Raw genomic sequence first — 19,223 nt, 5'->3', positions numbered from 1 at the left:
TGTCCTCCGTAGTGCCAGTATCCTCAGACATTCGACCATATGCATTTCCTTCACTTATAAACTAAACAGGACACTTATAATGGCTATTAAGTAAAACCTTCTAAAACTGGGCTGAAATTCTCATAATATAACCCAGACCAGCACGATCAAAAACTACTTTTGCCCCCTGTTTGACATTTTCCTAATGATAAAAGATGTTAGTCCCCTCTCCATGGATGCAGTAAAATTTATATGTTTGTCGGACGCTGTTCCATAGTAGATGGGTTGCTAGATTTGTGATTTTTTCGATGATTATTTTGCTTTCATTTAAATGAAGTTCTAGTTAGAACAAAATGTATGCAATGTTTATATTTCATTTACTATTTCTGATCAATCTTGGCTATAATTTGTGAATTTTATAACTTTGTTTTCACACTTCATTTATATTTGCACATTTTCGTATTAGAAATTAGAAAATGAAAACAAAATTTTACAAAATATAATAAATACGAACTAGCTCTGTAAGTCTCCAGGTTGAAATGCGATTTTTAATAACATAATTTCATTAACAAAATAATGGTAATGACTAATTTAATGAATTTTTTAAATATTTTATAATAATAATTAATAATTAAATGATTTATTACCATGATAATAAATTCATTAATAATATCTATTACTATTAGATGATTAAAATAAGATTCAATGCAATTAGATTTTGAGATGAACTTACAGCAATAATAAAGCTTTACATAACAATAACAGAGCTTTAAATCTGCTTTTTTTGATAATTTTGTCATTGTAATATAAAAAAGAAAATCAGAGATACATTGATTGCGTTTCATCATTTAACTTTAACAAATATTACATTTGATGATCAGGCAAAGGAGGTTTATCTTTAATGAGAACTTTTCTTTGTAAAATTGGCTTTTGTTTATGCTAGCAGAGAAAAAAAATCTGTGACCTATACATGCAATCATCAAAAGTATTTTTCAGTACAGTTTTAAATGTTTATAAAGAATTATATGTCAACTGCCTTTCATAGGCAGAAATTTCGCCTAAAACCATCATTATATCCAAAGGTTGAAGTCTATTTCATTTTAAACAAATATTCTATTTGCACATAATATATTTTCTAATTTATTTTAGAAAGAGTAATCTTTCACGTCTTCGAAAGGCATACTGGGTGTTGACACTTACAATGTAGTAAATCTGTTTTTCATATTTCTTCTAGTAATGAAAACAATTGCCCTGGAATATTTTCAAAGCAAAATTAAGAAAACTGTTTATGCCAAATTTTGCAGAAAGTATCTTCTTATGTATTTTTTATTTAAAGTGTGAAATTTTCTCTTTGAAAAATAAAAAGTCATGAACAGAGCAAACTTAATTCATGAGAAATAACTTTAAAATGCAATAATTCCATCCTAATGTGAAATAGTGAAGAATAGTGCAACACAGCTTATTTATTCACAAATAATCCCCTTAATGCCTAATTTATGTACTGTCGATTGAGAAATATAGGTTAGTAAATTAAACAGGTTATTTCAATACTTTTTCTTTATAAATTTTTTTACGGCCCCTTCAGTAGAGCGGTAAAGGTGGCTGAACACTTGTAGTTTGCCCGGGTTTGAATCCCGGCTAAAGGGTTGGATTCATGGTTTCTTGTGTAAGGTAAATATAAGCCAGCTTTCCTCAGAAAGTCCTCCGCAAAGGCATCCCTCCCTTTACAGGTAATTGTTGTGTGCTTTGATGTAATTCAGTAAGTGAACAAAATTAATCCAATCAAACCCGGAGAACGGTTTGATTTTATGTGGAGTTTTCCATCAGGAAATTAAATGCGAGGAATTTTCTCTTAAAATGGTTTACACGAAAGCATCCATCCCCTTAAGCAGATAGTCTTCGCGTGCTTTTCCCGTAATCTGATTCTAATTCTCGTACATTTAATAGTAAGTTGACATACACCTTATTACAGACAAAATAACGTTCCTTTTTTAAAGATAAGTTTTTTATTAACTTGTCTGAATTCCCTTTATCTCTTGAGCAGTATAAGAATTTCAGCAAATAAAACTGGCCGAAATTTTATGCAAAGTAACTGATGTTTTGATTCAATTTAGTAGAAGTTACGGGAGCTTTAATGATATTTAAATACTTTTTGGCAGATGCCATCCTAAAAGAGGGCCTAAAGATAAATTAGTTTTATTTAATTTACAATGAATGAAAATCATTCAAAGCAATCATTGAAATCAATCTTTGAATGAAAGAAAATCGCAAAAACTATTATGCATGCAGTTGTCTCTTATTTATCTCCTGATAAATCAGACAAAATTGCCTATATAATAGAAGCACTTTGAAAGAGTTAACAGTTCTGAAAGGTTTTATGCACTCCCAAAAAAAAAAAGGGTCAAAATACTGAGTAATCTTATTATTCATATGTATAAATAGGAAATAAACGATAAAAGCGGTTTTACATATTTTCTAAAAAGGCATTAAATCTAAAATATTAATCTAATCTTATTTGCTATAATTCAAAAGCATTAAATCTGGTAAGTTTAAACAGCTTGCAAAACTGCTGACATTTTAATCATAGCAAAAGTTAATACTAAAAAAGTTAGCACTAAAATTATTAGACAGTGCTCTAACATTTGAGAAAGAGATGGCTTCTATTTGATTTTCAAGTATATTGGCGCGAGACGAAACCTGCTGTTTTTGCCAAAATGTAGCCAAACTGATAAGAAGAGGGAAACAATGTGTAGCCAGCAGCGACAATGGACCACCCAGAGATCTACAGATAGGTGATTCTCTAAAATAGGGAGGGGATGACCGGTACAACAGTTGTCCACAGCCGGCGTTAAAGAAAGTCATTTTCTGGTACAACTGCTGTACCGCCAGTTTTAGGAGGCTAAGTAAACCTTTATTTACACACCAGTCAGTTAATGATTTTTCCCCTTTTTCATTCGAAATCGCACAGAAACTTCAAATTAATCTTACCACATTCAGCTATTTTGCCATGTATACCACATACTTACAAATCAACATCCAACACACCAACTCTTACAAATCTTTCCCATCATTCAAATTCATTGCAATCATACAACCAATTACGTCATAATAGGGTTTCCATAGCATTCAACTACTCAGGTTACCATAAATGAAACAACAACTTGGCGATAAATGCAACAACAACTCGGCGATAATCCAAGGAGCACCCTTAAATATACTACCACTAAAACATTTACACTAAAGATGTTTATATTAAAATTAAGATTGGAAGTCCAGTTAGTCTATATTATAGGCCCCTTGAATTATTGCCAAATTGTTTCATTTATCACCAAATTATTTCATTTAGAGAAACCTGAGTAATCGAATGTTATGGAATCCGTATTATGACGTGATTGGTTGTGTGACTGCAGTGAATTTGACTCGTGGGAAAATATTTGTAAGGGCTTATTTCTGCATTGGATGTCAGTTAAGAAGTACGTTGCTTATTTTGTGCTGTACACAGTAAAATGGCTGTATGTGATGAGATTAATCTTCTGTACAATTTGGAGCGAAAGGGAAAAAAACTATTAATTGACTGGTGTGTAAATGGAGGTTTACTTTGTAGTCATTATAAATGTCCTGTTTATATGAACGAAATGCGTATGGTTGATCGTTCAGATGGCTTTGAATGGGTTTGTTGCAAGAAAGATTCATGCAAGAAATGCCACCGACAGTCCTGCACTATGGAGGATATTTTGGACTCTTGATTTTGTGATATGATGATGGCAGTATGCACATTTTACAAGGGTTGGAACTTTAATACAGTCAAAAGTTGTTAATTCGGACTCGTCGGGACTTCGGCGATTCCGGATTATGGATCATCAGTTTAAATCTGATAAGATGGCATGCAGAAATTATAAAATTAAAAATATGAAACCGTAATTTATGAAATAAAAAACAATTATGATCTAAAGGGTATCGAAATTTACAAAAAAAAAAAAAAAGCTTAATATTTATTTGTTTACTTTATTAAACATTTCTTTCAATGTAAGTTGTTTAAGTTGCTTCGTTTTTTATGCGATAATACATTCTCTTAAATTCTATAAACAGACATAATTTCTTGTTCAGTTACAAAGTTCCGCTGTTCAAGTCCTATAATTGCTGTGTCGAGAATACCGACTAATTTGTCAATCAAAATTTTTTTGTTTTCAATCTCTGTCACTTTCTTCGCTATCGGAAGCGAATTATAATGATGAGGAATTGGATTTAAATCATATCAAAGACGAAGTACATCGAGATGAAATACTACATTTAGTAAGGAATTATAAGCGAAATAAAATAAAATAAGCCCTTGTGACTAGACTTAATTCCTAAGATGAAGGAACCACTTCGTGGCACTCGCTTCCAAACTGTTCCTGAGATTCTTGGGGCAGTAGACCGGTCCATTCAAACTATCAACAAAACAGGCGCTGCTACAGGTATTCTGCGACTTCCACATCGTTGGAAACGGGTTGTACACAATGCTGGCAACTATATTGAAGGACTGTGAAACATGGTGACATGAATCTCTTTTTTATTCCTTGTAAATAAATAGTTGCCACTATTAAAGTTCCAACCCTTGTAGTTCAAAAGTTTTTGGATGCTGTTAAGGAATTTTGTGTGCCACATAAATTTCTAAATGTGGTAAGTGAATCTTTCCTTTTTGTAGTGCGTATATGCGATAATATGTATTTCCTTTTTTATGTTATTTCATTATGTGATTTAAAGTGCTGAATTTGTGCAATTCTCTGATTTTTTTTTAAGTGAAAATAGATCGATATGTACATGGGCACCAAGTTTGTGCAATTCTTTGACTTGTTATTTTGGTTTTGTGTAGCGGCCATCTTGAAATTGTTATTGCCAATTTTTGCCTAGGGGCACTTTGAAATATATTTTTTACCAGAAGTCCTAAATGTAAAAATCAGAAAATGTAAATGCCAAGGAACATGAAAGTTATGGGAAAGGAATATTATGTATTGACAGCAAGCTGTCTTTTAGTTCAATGTACTCAAGTACTACATCAAATGTTATACGGAATTCTGCCAGAGTCCAGCTCTGGTTCTTTTCAATTTAATCCTAATATATGGTACATATGAGATTTGGTGAAATTAGGGAGGCAATAAAGTTTAATTGTGTCATTTTGGTGTTGCTGACAATTTTCAAAATTGTGCCAAAGCTGTACCATATTCTAGGATTATGTACTTTTCAGTTTTTGAGAAAAAATCATAATTCTAGCCAAATCCTAAATGATGGTATCTGTAGGCTCTGGCACTTCTTTTATGTTATTGAACCACAATTTCAGTAGAAAATTCTTCTGATTTAAAAAATTTTCTGGCAAAATTATATTACAGGTGCCCCTTGGTGATTTTTCGCGGTATATGGATACTTTCTTTCTTTCCACCAACAGCGAGGCAGCCGGCCCACTGGGTAGTTAGCATATCGGCCAGGTAGCCCCGCTGACGGAAATAACTTGAACAAAAGACACACTTATAAATACATATTGTGCTCAAGACGACTGCTGGGGGCAGTGCAAACAAATGCTGGACGTAGACGATAGCGCATGATGGAAGAAGGGTGCATTGCGGGCGTGAAGAACAATTCCAGTTACATATTTACAGAGTAATGGATAGGTGGTTACAAATACTAAAAGTAATAAGAAGTAAAATACTAGAAAGTAAAACAATGCATAAAATAAAAAAAAGGCAAAACAGTGGAAACAATACATAAAATAAGGCAAAATACATAGTTCAAGGTTCATAATTCAAGGTTTACAGTTCAAGAAGATAAATATATACAGGGAATAAGAAAAGCCGAATAAGCTAACTTAAGATAAAATTAGTTCGCTACAGGTACAGAGCATACAGGGGCTGTGCTGGTGACGAGGATGGTGGCTGAGAATTACTCCAGCCTGTCTGAGATTATGCGTGCAATGTTTATGCATTCGCATATGCGTTTCAATGCATTGCGATTTTTTGAAGTAGCTTCGGCCCATGCATGGATGTGGTTTGCTACTGGTTGCCTAAGATGATATTTAGCGGTCTCTCTGCAAGCGAACAGATAGTGGTCCGGATCTCCTACCATCCTGCATGAGCAATGCTCGTTTTCGCGTCGTCTGAAGCGATGCAGATAAGTCATGAAGGGACCATGTCCTGTTAGATACTGAGTGAAGTGAGACGAGCCAGATTTTAGAAGCCGGCAGACTTTTGGAAAAAATCTGTAAACTCTTCTGCCGGTGGTTTCTGTCTCCCACAGATGTTGCCAACGTTTGAGTAATTCTCTCTCGAGCTCAGCTTTTAAGAACGAACCCGGGAGAGGCACGTCAAGTGTGCGAACGTGGGGGTCAGTTGCTGCTCTTTTGGCTATTGCATCTGCAATTTCATTACCCAGTATTCCAGTGTGGGCAGGTACCCACTGGAGTTCAGGCCTATAGTATTTAGGTGTTCTTAGTAAGAGTTTTTGTATGGCCCTGACGAGTGGATTTTTACTACATTTGCCTTGGATTGCCTGGAGGCTAGAGGCTGAGTCTGAATATATACTGGAATAGTTATTTTCCAGTGCGTAGACAAGTGCAGCTTTTAATGCAATCAGTTCAGCCTGAAAAACTGAGTTGTGGTGCTTAAGCTTTCTTTCCCAGGTCTTTAAGATCTGGTTCCCAAGTAGAACACAGTATCCGCTACCGGTGCCACATTCTCCTTTGGAACCATCGGTGTAGATTGCAGTGGCGTTGAACCACGTTGGTGACCTGCAGTTAATCGAGATATTGAATTCGGCCGGGTGGCAAGGTGGCTCGGGAATGCTTTGCTCATAGTCAGTATAAACATAAGTCCTATCCCATAAACTTATTGTCTCTTTGAGTCGGAGCACTCGCACTATTGCACTCTCGCGCTGAGCTAAGAGATGCAGAGGCGGTAGTCCTGAAATCACGTTTAGAGCATTAGTGGGCGAGGTTTTATATCCTCGGGTAATGCTCAGGAGGAATGGTCTTTGTGCTGAGCGTAGCAGATTCTCCATTTTAGTAGTGATCATTATGCCCCACATGGAAAGCATGAAAATGCAAGCACTACCGCACCTGCATCTCTTAGCTCAGCGCGAGAGTGCAATAGTGCGAGTGCTCCGACTCAAAGAGACAATAAGTTTATGGGATAGGACTTATGTTTATACTGACTATGAGCAAAGCATTCCCGAGCCACCTTGCCACCCGGCCGAATTCAATATCTCGATTAACTGCAGGTCACCAACGTGGTTCAACGCCACTGCAATCTACACCGATGGTTCCAAAGGAGAATGTGGCACCGGTAGCGGATACTGTGTTCTACTTGGGAACCAGATCTTAAAGACCTGGGAAAGAAAGCTTAAGCACCACAACTCAGTTTTTCAGGCTGAACTGATTGCATTAAAAGCTGCACTTGTCTACGCACTGGAAAATAACTATTCCAGTATATATTCAGACTCAGCCTCTAGCCTCCAGGCAATCCAAGGCAAATGTAGTAAAAATCCACTCGTCAGGGCCATACAAAAACTCTTACTAAGAACACCTAAATACTATAGGCCTGAACTCCAGTGGTTACCATGTAGTGCAATACGTTCAGCAACTACAGAGTACCACGTCTTAAGCATCCTCGAAGAAACTCCCCATGTTGGTGCTGCTGTTCTGAGCATGGAATGAAATATCCTGTGAAGTCGTGCCTTGACCTCCTTTAAATGTGGCATCCAAGTCAATGTGTCGTCAATTATAACTCCAAGGTACCTCAAGTTTCTGACTATTTTAATATTTTTCCCATGAAGGTTGATGCACGGGGTTCTTCGATGGCGCTTACCTGGACAGATAAGCATACCTTGGGTTTTTGAGTTGGCAATAGTTAACTTTTGGTCATTGGCCCATTTGGCCATCTTGTCCATTGCTTGTTGTGCCTTAGTCTCATATGCGTTGCGGCTGTGCCCTTTGGTTACCAGCAAAAAGTCATCGGCATAAGCCAGCATTTCCGTGTGAGGATCTGTGTTAAAGAGGGTCAGCGCTGTGTCCGCTACAAGATTCCAGAGCAGTGGACCCAGACAGGATCCTTGAGGACAGCCTCTATTGATGGAACGTGAGTGTACTCCTGCGTCCGTAGTTGCTTGTAAGCGGCGATCACTTAGGTAGCTGTAAATAAGGTCAAAGAGAATCTTAGGGCTACCCATGTCCTGTAATCTCTTCAGTACATCGGGCCACTACAACGAGTCGAAAGCGCCCTGTATATCCACAGAGATAATGAGACTATGTTGGTTATTTATTCTGTTATTTGCTATTAATTTTCGTAGGTGCTGCAGCGCGTGATCCACCGATCTGCCAGGAATGAAGCCGTATTGTTTGTCATTTATGCTTTGTCCAGACAGGATATAGTGTTTAAGTCTTTGAAGGACGATTGTTTCTAGTACTTTACCCAAGGCAGGAAGAAGGCAAATAGGCCGGTAAGACGTTGGTACATTAGGGTCTTTTTTCGCTTTGAGGAAGAGCACCACCTCACCAAGTTTCGTGCCGGCTGGGAAATATCTGTTGCGCCAACATGCAGTGATGTAGGCATGCAGTAACTCCGGATGCATACTGTTAATGGCTTGCAGAATGCCATTATCTATCCCATCAGGACCTGGTGCTTTATTGGTGTTTAACGCTTTAACAATGTCGCTTATTTCTTTGGCGTTAGGCAGTGGTTCAAAATCTGTTTTCTTGGTATTGTAATATTGCTCAACACTGGCTCTGATATTTCTTTGTGCAGAATTATCTGTGTCTGCGTTATCAGGTCTACAGATATTGTCCAGAATGTGCGCAACTACTTCTGTGCTAGTTGCTGCTTCATGGCTTATTGTGGCAGTAAGATTAGTAGGTGTAAACATCTTGTCATGTGCAATACGGAAGACAGTTCCGAACTTATTCGCAGTGTTGGTACAGTACTCTTTCCAGGATGAAAACTTCGCTTTTGCAATCTGTCTTTTGTAAGCAGCTCTGTGCTTTCGAAAAATTAGCGAGTGTGTCTCTCTTTCTAAGGGATCCTTGCATGCTTGCATTTTGCGCCTTAGGGCACGGACTTTGCTGCGTTCAGCAGTCAGCGTGGTGCTCCACCAAGGAGTGCATTTCGGGGCTGCGTAATGTTTCCTTTTCAAGACTTTTTCGCACACTGAGAGCAGTGTTTGCATAAGATCTTCATGCATGGCGTCGATGTCTTTACTACTGTTGCAATTGTTACATTGTGCCACGAGACTTTCAATATGGGTTGAAAGTGCATCTTTAAATTTGTTCAGGTTTATATACTTCGTTTTCCATCTGTTCTTTGTTATAAATTGGTGCTCCGAATCTATTCTGAACTCAATGTAGCGATGGTCGCTGAACGAGGGAGTTTCGCTAACCTTCCAATTGTGAATATTATTAAGAATACCAGTGGTGGCTAAAGTGATATCAGGCCACCCCTGAGCCCTGGTAGTCCAGTATGTAGGAGGGCTGTCGGTGGGGTTGACGACTGCAAGGTTATGAGAAGTGATGAAGTCAAGGACAGGGCAAGCACGCCTGTTTTCCTCTGGCGCACCCCATAGAGGGCTAGCAGCGTTAAAGTCCCCAGCGATTATCTTATTCCTAGTCTTAATCATCATGACTTGTTCCAGCTCCTGGAGTGCAATGACAATGTCTTGCGAAAGAGGAAAATACACGCTGGTGATGGCAATTTGACCATATGGCCCTTCCAGTTGTACAGTAACTGTGTAATCTCCTTTATGCATTAGCAGGGGCGTGAGTGGACCATTGTAGGCGATGGCTGCTTGATTGCCTACTGAATGGTAAGTTTTGAAGGGTATATGGATACTGAGTTAGTGCGTTTCTTTGAGTTGTTATTTTGGCTTTGTGTAATGGCAGAAAATAGGTCAAAGGGTACATGGATACTGAGTTTGTGCAGTTCCTACACCTGTTATTTTAGCTTTGTGTAGTGGCGATTTTTGCGCTAAAAATCACCACTACACAAAGGCAAAATAACAAGTGCAAGAATTACACAAACTCAGTATCTATGTACCTTTTGACCTATTTTCACTTAACAAAAATATCAGAGAATTGCACAAACTTGGCACTGCACATTCCCTTGACTTTATCCATGTACACATCGACCTATTTTCACTTTAAAAAAATTAGAGAATTGCACAAACTTGGCATCGTGCACTCCCTTTGTCCATGTACACATTGATCTATATTCACTTAAAAAGTCAAATGAGGAGCCAATACAAAATATATAATCTCAATAAACTACATTTTAACCCCCTAACTGCCGCGGGCGTATTTATACGCCTTGCTCAGCCGATGCGTTAACTGCCCCAGGCGTATATATACGTCCTTCCAAACTGCTATCATTTGCTTTGCGCTGCTACACTTAAAATTATTCGCAAAGTTAACGCATCGGCTGCGCATCTGGGGCAGTTAACGCATCGGCTGAGCAAGGCGTATATATACGCCCGCGGCAGTTAAGGGGTTAAATCAAGCTATCAAATAACATAACAAACGAAATTCATCTAAGCGCTACACAAAGGAAATATTCTCTTACCTTATTTAGAAATTTCCTTTTCTTCAGTCAAACAAAATTCCTTAACAGCATCCAAAAACTTCCTAAATTTATCTGAACTAGAATCTGTATACTGGTGACGCCACATAAATTCACAAGAATGAGAGTAAAAAATATCCTCCATAGTGCCGGTAACCTCTGACGTTTGAACATGCGCATTTCCTTCCTAGAAACAGGACAGTTATATTGGCTTTTAAGTAAGCCTTCATTTACACGTCACTCTATTAATGCTCTTTTCCCTTTCATTCTAAATCATACAGAAACTTCAAATTAATCTTACCACATTCAGCCATTCTACCATCTAAACCACAAAGTAAGTAATGTACTTCCTAACCAACACACACCACAAGCCCTTACAAATCTTTTCCCTTAATTCAAAATTTACCGCAATTATGCAATCGATTGCATCATAATAGGGTTTCCATAACATTCAACTACTCGGGTTAGCACAAATAAGAAAGGAACTTGGTAAATGAAAGAACAACTTTGCGATAATACAAGGGCACCTCTATCAATCAATGCTAAGCCGAATAACTGCTTGCATAAGGGCCAGAGATGGACAAACGCATTACTGACTTTTTCACTTTGTGAAGCTCTATCACTTCAATAAATCATCCAATTTTTCTCAAACTCTAATCATTTGTTTTTCTGTGCATGTACATCACTTCTACCGATTTTCGTCCCCTATGGATAACTCCTTCTTTTTTTTTTTTTCCTGTCTAAGAGTGTATATTTAGCTTCTGTAGACATTTATAGGACTTTTTTTTTATGAAGATTCAACCAATGTTTAACCTATTAGTAATAAACTTAATTTTGTTTTACATATATAATTGGTATATTTCTAAATTTCTCCATACAGTAACATGTAGATTAATTGCTGCTGTAGAGTCTTGCAAACTTGACTCGTATGACGATATCTCAACCTTCCATATGGCTTGACAACTTTTTAGAAACTTTTTTGAGATATCTCAAGGCCAAACAAAGCAAATAATACATGCGGTACATAAAATTATTATTTTGAAATGTGCAATGTGCGTCTATGCATGTACCAAAAACAAAGCATTGCAAAAACAGCATTGCAACAACAGCATTGCAAAAAATTTTTTTTCTTTGATATTTAAAAAAAAAAAAAATTGAGTTTTTTTATCCTTACTTTACTGAGTTTTTTTTTTTAATTGATTTATCCGAACGTTCTTAGTTTGTACATTCTTATGTTTTCACTGCTATAGAAAAATAGCATAAATGTTTATTTTTTCATTTTTCTGATTATTTACTTTAATGTAAAAAATTATATATAATTTAATTCTTAAATACCTTTTTTTTAATTCACAAATTTCGTCATTTATTGGAAATGCACATGGAAAAAAAGGTAAGTTCCCCCCCCTACTCCCTCCACAACCACTACCCGCAGATCAATGGGCAAAAATAGATTTTTTTAATTCATATTTTATTTGTCTCTAGGATCATAATCTGTTTCTAGAGTATTTTAGTTAAAACATCATAAAAATCATATCGCTTGCATCAAAGTGTTAAATATTCGGAGTTCTGAAAAAACCTCCCTTTATTCTCCAAAACTCAACTTTTTGGAAATTCAACAGTCTCTCAGTCCACATTCTGTCAAGTTTGCAGGATTGTACTGTATTTTTATCATATTTAAAAGTGCTTTGTTATAAAAGCTTTTCTTCCCTAGTAAGGATTTTCTCAGTATGAAGTGCAAGATAAGTACGAAATGAAATTGGACAGAAACCATAAAATTTAGAATATCTAATTAAATGTAATATAAATTCTTCAGCAATCTGAATGCTGCATTATAAAGTGAATTTAAGCCAATTAGGAATTTCTTTGAAATGCATAGCATGAAAATCTTACGGAAACTAATCTTTTTGGGTGGTAATCTCCCAGTATTTCATATTTTATGTCTTCAAATGAAGAACACAATGGATCCGGAGGACTGGAGTTCAGAACCAAGTTCTACTATACATTCAATTTAAAATTTTATTCTATGAGCTTGGTAATGCAGTCTGACTGACTGCAGCACTTCTATTTCCTTTTTGACCATACATACCTTTTGTAACTTTACTTTAGTTTATGTTGCTGAAGCGCAAGTTCTGTGTTTTTTACAATATATCTGCATGTGAATTATTAAATAAACCAGTCTTTAATAAATTTGTTTGTAAAACTAACTTTTCAGAGATAGTCATCTATTTTACCATTATAAACTATCAGCCCTTAGTGTCCATAAATGCTAATATCTATGGTATCTGTAGGTAAGCAATAAAAAATATTTTAAGTTTGTAAGGAAGTCTTGTATATGTTTATTGTTATCTCTTTTGAAGCAGTGATTAATAGATTTAGAACAGTTTAAAATATTAGCTTATTTTTTAACTTTATTTTTTAACTTTTTACCAAATGCTTTAAAATTAAACAAATCATTTCATATTTTACTGATAGACACACGAGCAAGAATTTTGAAATTGTAAGTGCTGTATTGCATTTATAATGATTTTAACTAAATGGAGCCTGCTGTCATGTGTCTCACAGTTTTGTTTAATTAGATATATTTGGCAGTGCACTTCAGGTGGATTATTTAATGTTTGAATTTAATAGTTAAAAATGCCTTGTTTCTTTGCATACCACCTATCTTTGTCCTACTTACCACCGGTTGAGGACTGCTAGCATGCAGAACAAACTGGTGGACAATTGCTAAGGTCAAATCACAAATGGCTATATAGCACATTAAAAAATAAGTGTGTTTGGATGCCAAGTGAAATAAAATAATGTCCGAATACCAGGACATAACAATAAAGGTAATTTATTGTGCTCTGAAATCTAGAAAGCTTTGAAAAATGCTCAAGAGACAAAATGTGCTGACTATGTAATATGCACTGGATATGTATAATATTGTCCTGAATACATAAAAGTGAAAAAAATGCAATTACTGTCTGCAGGCATTCTGGCATAAGATATTTCAAGATATGGCTACCATGGAGGGTGAAATAACATTCCACTTGTTGTGTCATACTTTGCGCACATATCCAACAGTTCTTGGGGTAATTTATCCCATTCCTTTGTCATTGCATGGATAAGCGTGTCCTTGTTTATTAGAGGGCATTTTCGACCAGTAGATTCCTCCCCGAAGTATCTGAACATTTTCAGTGGGATTCAGATCTGGAGATTGTGCTAGCTATTTGAGGCATTGAATATCCTTGCTCTCTAGATACTCTGGACAGCGACTGATCAATGACGTGTTGCAATGTCATCCATGAAAACAAATTGATTGTCAACAGCATCACAGAGCATGTCAACATGAGACAGCAGAACATCATTAATGTATCACTGCCGAGTCATAGTCCCAGTTGCAACTACATGTAGGGTTGTACGGCTGATTGATCAATGTGCCAGCCCATACCATGATATTGCATCTCGGATATCAGTCCTTTCCTGGATATTTTCTGGATGATCAGCAGTGCACAAGCCAAATTCTATAAAGTCCAATTATGATGCTCCCAGTACCATTGCAAATGGGCAGTATGTTGCTGTTTTGACAAACAGTAGTATAGTCCTTCTTGATGCAAATGTCTAGCGACATTTTTCAGGAGATTTGGTTGTCAGTAGCAGCAAGTAAGTGATTTGCTACTTTAATAGGTGTGCTGCGCTGGTTCTTTTTGTCGATAGCACTATGCACCTATAAGCATCGCACTGTGAACAAGACCTTTCCCTTGACGTTTGCTACACATTCCATTCGTTTGAAATTATTTCCAAAGCCTTGAAACAACACTGGCTGACGTCGAACTCCCTAGCAACATCTGTTATTTTTTGCCCTTCTTCAATATTGCCAGTAATACAATCATGTGAAAAATCATCTGAGTGATGTTGAGAAGACATACTGTAAATTGCAAGTTTTTCAATTGTTTCTTTCCTGTTAAATTTGGCTTTTGAATAACAAAGGTCACTATGCATCAAATTCTTCATCTCTTTTATCAGTGCATCACATGAGGAACAACTTCAGTAACCCAAAATTTGCATATGCACAACATGTCTTACTATATGCTGCACTTATGCTAACTTTCCCATTTTCTTATGACCCATTTTGTGGTTGCTGCTACTGTCATCTGTCCTTAGCAATTGACCACCAGTGTATTTGTAACTCTGTGCCAAAATTTACAACTTGAAGTATCAATAGAAAAGTCAGCAACAGTAATAATACCAAGACCAGATACCAGTCCATCAAGATTCCCATGTATTAAACTCCTCGATTAAAATGTTACAGTTTTGAAGCAACTAAAATATCTCGGTCTCACATGGGATCCAGCACTTACTGTATTTCCCATATTCAAGCTCTTTCACTCTAAACAAATGCAATAGTTCGTAAAATATGCCAGTTTCTAGGACCCAACTGGGGCCAAAATCTGTATATTCAAAAAATCAAGTCTACTGTATATTCACAAAATGAAATTTTGGAGAAACGAATTTGAAAATTATTTGGAATGAATTTGAAAAACAAAGACATTACTCATTTTGCTGTATGATATCTGAATTGATCCTCCTTCATAATGTGAGCAGAATGGCAGGTTGTTTGTTCAAGAATCTTTCAGTAGTTCTTAACAAGACGTTACCTTCAACAATATGACATACAGTCCAATACAATATGAACATCCTTTGAAGATTTTACAGACACATTCTGGACTAAAAGGATCAGCCATGCAGATCCTAATCAACAATATGCAAAGTAATTTTATTATGCAACAGATGCATATTAATTATAGTCACAGATGGCTTTAAATCTATTGAAGGATTTGGCAGCGCTTTTGTATGATTAGAGAGGGAGCGGGAACACCATACCTTGAAGGACTTCTCAAAGAACAGAATAGTGTTTTTCAAGCTGAAGCATTAGCTATTATACTATAGCCAGCCAATGTATAATTAAAATAGCATCAGGAAATGCAATTATCTACACCGAAAATATAATATGTCTATTTAACTCTGTATTATAAATCACAAACTACCTCCCTCTTAATTGCAAATATCCAACATCTCTTACAATACAATAATCAAGTCTATATATAACTTACTGGTTTAAAGTCCATGTAGGTCTTATAGGTAACAAAGCAGGGGGACAGACTAGTGCAAGAAGGAAGCGATAATTATATAACAGAGGAGCTAAATATCCCAGCAATTTCACTTAATTTTACATGAAAAGACACTGCAGCAGTGGCAGATAGAATGGGTTTTAGGAGAAATAGGAAGACACACATACAGTTTCATTTCTGAAGTCAGCACAAATAGACACATAGCTATCTCACAGCTGACTTATTACAGGCATGGCCAGCTGTTTATTACAGGCATGGCCTCTTTCCAACCTGTTTTCATCATTTTTGCATCTGAAATATAAGTACTGTAGATTAGATGGCTCTCCTAACCATTATGCCTTTTAGTGTTCACCTAAAGTTGCCTCACATTGACCTCAACCGACCTGCAGTTTAAACTCTTTTAAAGAATTTATTATCAAAACCGTGCATTAATTAAGAACATTTGCAATACAATCACCATTATTTTAGCTATAAAGCAAGGTAATTTGTCAAACAGAATGAAGACACCAATGAAGTTCAGAAGTGATAATTACAATAGAACAAGTGTTAAATAACTATTCAAAGACCTCCAAGAACTGATAAAAAATTTAAGTATTAAACATAGTAATTCAATTTTTACCTTAGTTTATAATGACGCACATTCACTTTAAACATAATTTTACTTTTAAATGTGTAAGTGAAAGATCATTTGCATTAAAAACTTTAAATACCTTTCTATTTAGTCTAGCACTTTACTTATTTTTTAATTTTAGTGTTCATAAATTTGTAGTTTGTGTATAGTTATTTTTGGTTTAATTTTAATATTAATTTTAGTTTAATTAGTATCATTTTAGATCTTATACTCTTAAAATTACATCTTTAGTTAGAAGATGCACTTAACTTCTGCAAGACCAAACTGTTCATTATGTACTAAGAAAAGATAGTCATCTCTAATCGATCATTTGAGTACTCCCACTCTTGTCTACCTCAGAATTATTTATGTTGTAATAAACTACTGATTGGAAGATGATGATAATTCCTGCTAATCTTTGGTAAAGAGGAGTCTGCTCTCCGTCACCTGCCAATTGATGTATGGTTGAAATACTTTGTATTACTCATTTAACAATTAAATTTCCTTTGAAGTACTTTAGTAGACAGTATGAGTTTTCAACTTTTAGTATACTTTTCTTGATATATTTGCAACAATCAAAAAGAGTACAGTATTGCAGATTACATTATCTTGTTTTGACTTATTTGAAATCACAACTATATATTTTTCAGGATGACTGAATCGTCTTTTCAGTTGGAATTTTTATGGCTGCCATCATGTGAAGAACTACCTGATGTAAACAAATTATTTGAATTAAAACAAAGTGGAATAGAATTTAAACCAACTGGACCTTTATTAAACTTGAAGAAGCATCTCTCGAACTTTTGTGATTCTCCTATGTTTATTAAAGATTTTGTCCCAAATACTGAACTTACAAAAGAAGATACAAACAATAAATCTTTGTACAAGTTTCAAAAGGAAAATGCTATGTTTCATCAAGAATATTTGTATAATATATATTGCAGAATTCAGATTGAAAGAGACATTAATACTGATTATAGTCGGTTAGTAAAACTCTTTAGTTCTTTTCGGAAAGGATATATTTTGGGATCAGAATTATGGTTGAAACATGAGTTAATGTATATGATTGACAGTAGTATAGAGACAGTCGATAAATATTTTATATTAGATAAATTTGAGCTTGGAAATTTTGTTGGATTGATGAATTTTGTATCTCGTTTTGATAGTGGAAGTACATTACAGCAGCACGGTTTTAAAGTAACCCAAATCAAAGTCAAGTTTCTACATGATTATAAAAGATTAGAACTTTACTTTGTTGTTGGTGAATCTCATTTGAAAGTTAAAAAGCGAAGTGCTAAATCTCATCGGTTATATAAATTAACAATCCATTACAATGCCTTTCATTCAGTAATAGTGTCAAGAAGAGATGGATTTGTAGCCTATTTCCGTATGTTGCAGGCTCCTCTAATCTATGCAGTTGAACAGGATGAGGAGGATGAAAGTTACATTTCATATCAAGATCTGCATTCTGGAACTGGATGGTTCCGTGCAGTTGATCTGTTCAAAAGATGTCCATCAAACATGAAGAAAGAATTTAGTATGAATACTGTTCTAGGCTTAAACTTTGCCACTGAAAATTACGATTTATTGGTGCAGCTAGTAAACCATAACAAAAATATGAAAGTTTATTTCGCTCCTGTAAATGTTGTGTCAAGTGAAAATTCAGTGCCTTTGTTTCACATAAATAATTTTGAATGTTTCTATGCATTCCAGTGCCTTTTATCTCGCAGCTTTGAAGCTGCAGATCAGTTAATATTACGAAAAGAACTAGATCAGTTTAAAAGTTTTGTACTGGAAAAAAGCGAAGAAAATTCAGAAGCATTATCTGAAGCACTTTATCAGTTATATTACTCATTTAATAAAGGAAATGTTGTAATATTAATGCATTCTCTTCCAATTTTGTATGACAAGTTTGTAAATCAAATTTCTCTAGTAACTACTCAAAATAAAGGAAACCTTATTAATACTGAAAATCAACAAAATAATTTGTTGTTAATAAAACGAGCTATATGTATGCCAACACACGTAATGTTTTTGCCTCCACAACCTACATTAAAAAGTCGTGCTTTACGGAGTTGTAATCCAGACTTCTCATTGCGAATTTCCATTAGGGATACCAATTTAGAGACAATAAATATGACATTGGCTCATGGTCCAGTTGCTAATAAAAATGTGCAATTAAGGGAATTTTTCAAAGAACATTTTAAAACTCCTTTATTAAAAGGCATTAAAGTTGGTAAACGATGTTATAATTACGTTGGAAGTTCCACTAGTCAATTGAGAGCCCACGGTTTGTGGTTTTATGCTTGTGATAATGAGGGAAGAACAGCTGATAAAATTCGTAAGGAATTTGGTGATATAGATAAAATCAAACAAGTCCCTAAGTTTATGGCTAGGATGGGACAGACATTTTCTCAGGCTATGGTAAACATAACAGTTCCTCAAGAATATACAAATGTTGACTGTCCAGAAGATGATGTTAAATGGGGAATAGTGAAGTATCTTACAGATAATTTAGACATTGAAGAGGATAGACCAGAAAAATTTCTTGTAGAGCTGTCAGTCAATGAGCGAGAAGAAAGTAAAGAAGAAGTTGAACAATATACTTTTTCCGATGGTGTTGGGCGTATATCATTGGAAATTGCAGAAGAAGTGAGTATAAATTATAACAATTACAAAATAAAGAAATTTGTTATTTTTTTATGTTTATTGACTTTCAGAACCACATGAATAATATAAAGTGGAAATAAATTAAAAATTTAAAATATTGAAGTTAGAGCTTGAAAATTAGATTTTTTAAATATGTAAATTTTTCTGACTATATGTGTATCATAAAATTAATTTTACTTTAAATTATAACTACCACATATTTCTGAATGTTAGCTGATCATGTAAGTGGAGAGTGTGTTTTTTCTTTAAAAATTTACCCAAAACTCCTATATAAACTGAAAT

The 19,223-nt window shown here is 35.3% G+C and overlaps 1 protein-coding gene across 7 annotated transcripts in view; it reads left to right on the top strand.

The window, feature by feature from the left end:
- LOC118198845 (uncharacterized) overlaps positions 1-19,223 on the top strand; it is a 176,659-nt gene that overhangs the window by 16,213 nt on the left and 141,223 nt on the right. For all 7 annotated transcript variants that reach the window (XM_085811337.1, XM_085811334.1, XM_085811336.1 and 4 more), the window contains one exon: positions 16,922-18,923. In XM_085811337.1, the coding sequence (XP_085667463.1) occupies positions 16,923-18,923 (2,001 nt within the window). In that variant the 5' untranslated portion in view covers position 16,922. Of the gene's footprint in view, positions 1-16,921; positions 18,924-19,223 lie in introns of those variants that run through there.

This window comes from Stegodyphus dumicola, chromosome 2, assembly GCF_044657685.1.
Source record: "Stegodyphus dumicola isolate Sdum_Otavi_A_Nest chromosome 2, ASM4465768v1".
Lineage (NCBI taxonomy): Eukaryota > Metazoa > Arthropoda > Arachnida > Araneae > Eresidae > Stegodyphus > Stegodyphus dumicola.
Note: the sequence above shows the minus strand (reverse complement) of the source record. Positions and strands in the feature narration are given on the sequence as shown.